This window comes from Hylobates moloch, unplaced genomic scaffold, assembly GCF_009828535.3.
Source record: "Hylobates moloch isolate HMO894 unplaced genomic scaffold, HMol_V3 SCAFFOLD_7, whole genome shotgun sequence".
In the NCBI taxonomy this organism is placed as follows: Eukaryota; Metazoa; Chordata; class Mammalia; order Primates; family Hylobatidae; genus Hylobates; species Hylobates moloch.
This window is the reverse complement of record NW_026652282.1, coordinates 101,304,350-101,312,428: the sequence shown is the minus strand read 5'-3', so window position 1 is coordinate 101,312,428 and position 8,079 is coordinate 101,304,350. Positions and strand designations below refer to the sequence as shown.

The 8,079-nt window shown below is 44.4% G+C and overlaps 1 protein-coding gene across 1 annotated transcript; it reads right to left on the bottom strand.

Annotated features, from left to right (window-relative positions):
* Positions 1–596: 596 nt before the first annotated feature.
* Positions 597–2,424, bottom strand: LOC116811172 (homeobox protein ESX1-like). The gene is made up of 3 exons (XM_032756256.2): positions 2,225–2,424; positions 1,628–2,020; positions 597–828 (listed from the first exon to the last, which is right to left on the bottom strand). Exons 1-2 carry the CDS (start codon positions 2,307–2,309, stop codon positions 1,680–1,682), a joined length of 426 nt encoding a protein of 141 aa, XP_032612147.1. The 5' UTR covers positions 2,310–2,424; the 3' UTR covers positions 597–828; positions 1,628–1,679.
* Between the last annotated feature and the right edge of the window lie 5,655 nt (positions 2,425–8,079).

Here is an 8,079-nt window from a genome sequence, read left to right as displayed (position 1 = left end):
TTTTCAAAATTGTTTTTTTATTCCAATTTTTAAACAAATTTCCTGTTTGCAAACCTGCCCCCCCACACCCCCACTGTAATTCGAGTATATTAGCAGTGTATTACAGCTTACAAATAAAAGTATTGGAGAAAATAAAAATTTCGGGCTGCCACTTTCTACATGGCTTCATCAGACCCTTAAAAACAACAGCAGGACCACCAGGCACTTGGACTTTTAAGCTATGTCCTCCCCATCTGTCTCAGTGAAACTAAACATACATTAATTACTCATATAATGTGTTCTTTCTGTATGTAACTTATTCCCTTACCCCAATGCCTGAATATTTATAAATTTGGTCATTTAGCTAAGAACACAGCCTGGTTTAAATATTTTAAATACAGTTGAACCTTCTCACAATATGGCTCCTTGGTGCATTAATTTGCAAACTCCTCAAGTCAGACTCAGTCCCAACATAACTTCACACAGAAGTGTTCTCTAAAGGATACCATTGTTAGAAGGAATGGAACTTTATTTATACTTAATCTTGTACAGGAAATAGAAGTAACAGTTTAGTTCTGTTTCGCATTAGAAAGCATATTCCCTCTGGTAATGGGAAATTTCCATAGGCTAAGGTTTATGTATCCCATTATTCCCCCGCTAAAGTTCAAAACTCACTTGGCAAACATAGAAAAGGCAACAAAAACAGGCCAATTGGAGAATGTGTAGGACAAACGTATTCAAGGACTGAGGCAGGTTTCAGAGAGTGGCTCCTCTGACCAATTGCTTTCATCAGGCTTACTGGCTTCCACTTCGGCTTCACTCACATCTATGCGTATTGCCAGCTGCTTTCTGGGAAAGAAAACTATAAAAATTCAGTATTTGGAATTGTGCATGAAATGAAATACACCTATGAACATTTCATACCGGTTTGAAAATGTCTATCCTCCCAACTGCTCCTGCACATTTTTCTGTGATACCTAAAAATAGCCCCAGGCTTGCATTAGGTAGGGGATGGTTTTCCTTTGTGTGCAGAATTTCAGAGAGGACTAAAACACTCAGGATTCAAGATTTTTCTATCTCTATCTATCTGTCATCTATTCATGTAATTTATCTATGTATCTAATTTTAGAGACAGGGTCTAGCTCTGTAGCACAGGCTGGAGGGCAGTGGCCGGATCACGGTTCACTGAAGCCTTGAACTCCAGGCTCAAGCGATCCTCCAGAGTACCTTGGATTATGGGTGCGTGCTGCTAATATGCCCAGCGAATTTTACAAAATTTTTTGTAGAGATGAAGTCTCACTATATTGGTCAGCCTGGTCCTGAACGCCTGGACTCCAGCGATCCTCCTGACTTGTCCTCCCAGAGCGCTGGGATTACAGGCACGAGCCACAGCACCAGCCCGAAGATTAATAATTTTAATGCAAATATTTAACTTGATTCATTTCTACACTGCGTGAAAAATACCTTGATGCCCAGTTGCTATCGCCCGCATTCCACAGCTCAAGAGCGGCCCTGAGCCAGTGGCCTTGAGCCCGGTAAATAGCTCTTGGCACTGGAGGGTGGTAAAGAGACATGGGTAGAGCCAAAGGCGTCCAGGGAAGAGCCCCAGAGTCCTGGGAACTGGGTAGCTCCAGAGCAAGCCGCTTACCGAGCGAACACGTCGGGATATTCAGAGCGTGGGAAAATGCTGTCTAGCTCCTTCAGGTGCAACCTGCTGAACATAGGCGAATGCTGCACATAGGCGAATGCTCCTGCTGCACATAGGCGAATGCTATAATGCACTGGGGCTGAAGAGACGCCGCTAATATTGGGGTTGTGGCTCCTCCGCGGAGGAGCCCTGGGCTGGAAGCCTCAGGCTGCTGCTGCGAGGGCTCCTGGTCGCCACCGCCGCGCTTCTGGTTCTCCTTGATCGTGGGGTCGGCAGCTCCCGCACAGAAGTGACTTTCTTCTTCTGCTCCAGCTCCCTGCTCGGGTTTGGATCGTATTTTCTTCTCATCGTCTCCTCCAGCTTTAATCACCAAAGTCCCTACAGCCTTCGCATCTGGAAAGGAGGAAAGGCAAAGAGAGATTGAGAGAGGAGAGAGACAGAGAGAGATCAGGGCGTTTGGCGCGGGCACAGGGCAGCATAGAACCGCGGCCTGAGAGAGGAGGCGCAGCAGCGTACGGTCCACGCCCCCCTCTCCGGGAAAGTTCCCTTCCGAGAGTTCCCCAAAGCACCGGTCCAGGTCCCCATACAAGCACTGACTGTCGCCTTCCTGGATCTCATGGAACAGGAAACCCAGGCCGGGGTCGCCTGTGTCTTCGTGGCCGTATCTGGGCTGGGACCCCATCTGGGAGCGCGGTGGATGAAGCCGTGCGCCTCCACGGATTCTGCGCTGGGGTCCTTCGGCTCCTGCTCTGAGTTCCGGCGCGTGGACTTTGGGTCCGACGCCTGCACGTGGCGGGGAGTGGGCTCCTGCCCTCGTGGCCGCTGCTTGCGGTGTCTGTGTGTGTGGCGGAAGGCCCTGCTGGCAGGCGCTCAAGGCCCGAGTGTGGCCATTAAGTCAGGGACGCGTTCGTGGTCAGGGCGCGGGGAGGGGTCGGGCGTGTGTGGGGACCTGCGATCCATTTTGCAGCTTCGTTGACCACTCCCACTCCGGGCAGGGTGACTGCCAGAGGAAGGGGCTGAGCTGTCTGGCGCGAGTCGAAATTGAGGCAGGGGTAGAGGCAGAGGAGCGAGACCCAATCTAGCCCCCGAGCCCTTGGAGAAAGTTTGCAGAACACGTTTCCGTGTGGTCCTGGAGGCAGGCGGGCCGGCGTAATGCTTCCTCAGGGCGAAGACGCCGCACACTGAAGGCAGCGCACCTTGCAATTTGGACTGCCAGCACCGCCCTCCCCTCTGGGTAGTCAGTAACTAATGGATGAGTCTCTCTAGTTCTGGTCTGTTCCCACCCAAAGTCCGCGAATCGGACCGTAATTAAGATGAAATGATGAAGTCAGAGGCTGCATGCTAGGTTTTTTGCAGCAATGTCCAGAAAGTTGAGTGTGCCACGCTCTCCGGGAGATCTGTAGAAGCGGAAGTTTGGGGCTGGGATTTGCAGTGCACTCTGGATGCTCAGGTGCAAGCTGCAAGAAACCTAACACGCCCCTTGCAAAAGCTCCAGGTACTCCACGTCAGAGTACACGTAGAACCCTGCCTGGTGTTTAGTGCATCCCAGAAGGCTTACACTGCAAGTGGCCCTTCCTTTGGCGCTAGACGCGACTGTGGAGCATGCAATGTCTGCTAAGCTATGCTGGGCTCTGGCGCCTTAGGTTGCAAGCCCTCTGCAGAAGTGCCAGTGTTCACTATGCTGGGCAGGCGCTGGGGACTTGGGTTAGCTCCCGTCTTCCCTCCATCCTCACCCCCTTCTGTTACCCACCCTCCTCCTCCTGCTTCTCCTTTCCCACTCTTTGTCTAGAACTATCATTCTGACCTTTTGCTTCCTACTGATAAATGTCAAATAAAAAAGAGCCAGGGCCGATTGGGACCTCTTATGTTTTTCCCTTAAGAAGTGTGCCTCAGGACGATGCAGGGTGTGGGTTATAGTGAACTATGATAACGCCACTGCACTCCAGCCACTGCACTCCAGCCTGGGCGACAGAGCGAGACCCTGTATTTCAAAATTTAAAAATTAAAAAATCGTGCCCCCGGACATTCTGGGCCCGGTTGTGCGTGCCTGTAAATACTAGCTACTCCTGTGGCTTCGGCGGGAGAATCGCTTGAGACCAGGAGTTTGAGACCAACCTGAGCAAAATAGAAAAAAACCCATCTCTAAAAAAAAAAACAAAATAGTTGGGCATGGTGTCCGTCATGCACTGTCGTCCAAGCTAGTCAGGAGGCTGAGGTGGGGGGATCGCTTAACCCCAGGCATTGGAGGCTGCAATGAGCTATGATCACACCACTGCACTCCAGCGTGGACGACTCAATGAAACCCTGGCTCTAAAAAAATAAATAAAAATAAATAAATAAATAAATAAATAAATAAATAAATAAATAAGAATTGTTCCTTGGAATGAGTTGGTTTCCTGAATATTGGGATTATTTATCCTTTTTTTTTTTTTACCATGATAAACACCATTGCCATCAGACCCATTTAATAAAATAAACCATTTTCACAGGCCCATAAAGGTACACCCACTCACTTCGCCCACTGTGCTAGACAGATAAGTCTCTCCTTTCTCCTGTTCCAGGAGGATAGATAGGAAACCAGCTACAAGATGGTTGGTTGACCAATTCACTCTGAAAAAGCTGTCAAGGAGTTTCGCCCCCACAGACTCTCCCTGACATTAACCAAGACGTCTCCTCCTCAGGCTGCCTCTTGCAGGGTTGTGCAGACCTCACCCTTCTCGTGGCGTCACCCTGTAATGAATTTTGGCCTGGGATCCGTTACTATATGAGAGACCTACAATGATTTTAATCATGGTGTGCCTTAGCCCAGCTAGGACATCTGTCAGAATTGGAGTCGTGTGGTGTCTGAGAGATTAACATGACTTCCTTCAGTGCTTTCTAAGCTTCAGTAGTCATTTCTGTGCCCCTTCGGTGAGTGTTACCTACCAGGGCACCAATCAATTAGTATTCACTTAAAATTTTTAGTTAAATTGGTTCACTTCTTGCAAATGTTTTGTACGTAATTGAGCATCATCCAAGCAAAAACTAGGCCCAAATGATGAGTTTGATGTCCCAGATTTATGAGGGCAGGGACCCTGGAGTCAGACTGCTGGCATCTGCATCATGGCTTTGCTTTACATTTGCTAGCTAGCTAACCTGGGGAGTGGTTTTTTTCTCCCTGTGCTTCTTTTTTCTCATCTGTAAAACCAGTTATAATAATACCTACCTCATGGAGCTGTTGTGGAGATTAATTGAGATGATACTAATGGTAGCTCACACTTACTTGGTTCTTACTGTGTTCTAGGCAATGATCTAAGTGATTTGTTTATATTAACACATGTAATCCTCTTAACAAACCGGTACATATTGATGTGCTATTATTGTCATTTTATAGGTGGTGTTATTGAGTCACCTGGATGTTAAGTACCCTGCTCAAAGTCACTCATCTGGAAAATGTCCAAAGATGAGATTTGAACCCATCCTCAGTACCATCCCTGACACAGAGGATGTGCTCAATAACATTTGCTATTACACTATAATTATTATTCTTTTGTAATTAGTTAACTAGAGATATACAGAAATAAAACATCATTCAGCTCAAAATTTCCTTCACTTGTTTGAATATCGAATTAGTGCCGTAGATATCTAGTAGTACCTCCCTCATTAGTAACCAAGGGGTAAATGAGGATATCTAGAATAACAAGTTTAAACCAGGATGCTGAAGAAAAGTGGTTGAATTCAGGAAGTTAACCATTCTCCTCAACACTACATTTTTGTCTGTTGTTGGAATCGGTTAGTCCTAGAGATAACTGCTTGAACACAGGAAACTAGTTAAATAGCAATAATTACAGCTACTAATTACAAAAGAAAATTATAGCATATAGCACGATAACAAACATCCTCTGTATCACGGATAGTACTCAAGATAGGTTCAAATCCCAGCGCTGGACATTCCCAAGTGGGTGACTTTGACCAGGTTATTTAACGTGTCTGTGACTCAATAATGTCACACCCATAAAATGTCAATAACAGATAAAGCCAGAGAGTGGAGAACAACGTCTTCCTATAACCAACTTCTTATTTCTTGTTAGCATAACGAGTTAGTTCTATATAAGCAGGAGTACATGGTAACTACTGAACTGGAGATAACTAGAAATAACTAGAAAACCTCAGAGAAGCCTGGAACCTGGAAAGCAATCCTCAACAAGACAAAATTCTTATCTTTCATTGATAAAATGAGTTTGTACTACAGATATCTGGTGGTATGTAGGTCGCTAGTAAATTTGAATTAAGTAGAAGTAATTAGAAAAAATATTTGAAGGCGGCCGGGCGCGGTGGCTCACGCCTGTAATCCCAGCATTTTGGGAGGCCGAGGCGGGCGGATCACGAGGTCAGAAGATCGAGACCATCCTGGCTCACACGGTGAAACCCCGTCTCTACTAAAAAAAATACAAAAAAAATTAGCGGGGCGTGGTGGCAGGCACCTGTAGTCCCAGCTACTCGGGAGGCTGAGGCAGGAGAATGGCGTGAACCTGGGAGGCAGAGCTTGCAGTGAGCCCAGATCGCGCCACTGCACTCCAGCCTGGGCCATAGAGCGAGACTCCATCTCAAAAAAAAGAAAAAGAAAAAATATTTGAAGGCACGAATCTGAAAAATCATGATTTACCACTCTAACCTCTGGTTTCTTGTTATAATAATCAGCTAATACTATGGATAGCTGGTGATACCTATTCAACGAGGTTACTAGAGGTAACTAAAGATAGTTGGAACATGCGTTTGTGGTCGAAATGAAATGCACAGTTTTTTTTTTTTCTTTTCTAGAGACAGAGTTGCCCAAGTTGGTCTTGAACTCCTGGACCCAACCAATCCTCCTGCCTCAGCCTCCTGAGTACCTTGGATTACAGGTGTGAGATATTTGTACTTGTACCAGTTTAGGGGATACAGGATAAATTTGGTTGCATGTATTTAATGCTTAGTGTCAAGTCAGGGTATTAGGGTATCCCTCACCCAAGTATATTTTTCTTAAGTATATTCACCCTACTCTGCTATCAGACATTGAATTTATTCCTTGTATCTTACTGTATGTTTGCACCCTTCCATTGACTTCTCTTCATCATCCCCCCTCCCTCCACTCTTTCCATTCTATGTTATCTATTTTTCCACTCTCTACCTCCATGTGTCCACATTTTTTAGCTCCCACATATAAGTGAGATCATGTGATACTTGTGTTTTTGTGCCTGGTTTATTTCCCTTAAGGTAATGACCTGCAGTTCCATCCATGTTGCTGCAAATGGCATGATTTCATTCTTTTTATGGCTGAATACTATTCCACTGTGTATATGTACCACATTTTCTTTATCCATTCAGCTGTTGATGAGCACAAGTTGCTTCCATATCTTTGCTATTGTGAATAGTGCTGCAATAAACATGCGAATGAAGGTATCCCTTTGATATATTGATTTCTTTCCCTTTGGGTAGACCCAGTGGTGGGATTGCTGGATCAAATGGTAATTTTATTTTTAGTTTTTTGAGAAATCACTACACTGTCATTCATAGTGGCTATACTAGTTTACATGCCCACCAACAGTGTATAAGACTTACCTTTTTTCTGCATACTCAGTAACATCTGTTATTTATTGTCATTTTAATAATAGCTATTCTGACTGGGGTAAGATAATATCTCATTGTAGTTTTCATTTGCATTTCTGTGATGATTAATAAATCTGAGCAGTTTTTCATATATCTTTTGTATGTCTTCTTTTGAGAAATGTCTATTCATGTTTTTTGCCCACCTTTAAATGGGATTATTTGTGGGTTTTTCCACTTGAATTGTTTGAGTTCCCTGTATATTCTGCATATTAGTCCCCTGTCAGATGAACGGTTTGCACATATTTTCTCTCATTCAACAGGTTGTCTCTTCAGTCTGTTGATTATTTCTTTTGCTGTGCAGAAGCTTTTTAGTTTAATGAAGTCCCATTTGTGTATTTTTGTTTGCCTGAAATGCAGAGTCTTATATACTAGATCCTTATTCTTTGGTGGACTGTTGCTTTAGGATTATAGAAAAGTAGTGATATCTAAAAAACTAGGTATCTAGGGATAACTGGAGGTAACTAGAATGACTAGTATAAGCCAGGAAGCTAAAAAGCATTCTTCCCAATTCTGACATCACGTTTCTTGTTGGCATGTGTTAATACTACACATAAGTCATGGTAGCTAGGGAAAAAGCAAACCGATAGCTTGTGAAAAGTGGAATAATTATTTGAATGCAGGAAGATGAGAAACATTTTCTCAAGTCTACTTTCTACTTTCTTGTTGGAATAAGGAGTTAATACCACAGATATCTGGGAGTACCTAGACATAAGTACAGTTAAATAGAGAAGTACATAGTAGCCCAAAATTGAAAAAACACATTTTTGTCAAAGCTAATTTCTTACTATAGCAGAATAATAAGTGAGTAGTGCAGTTATCTAGTG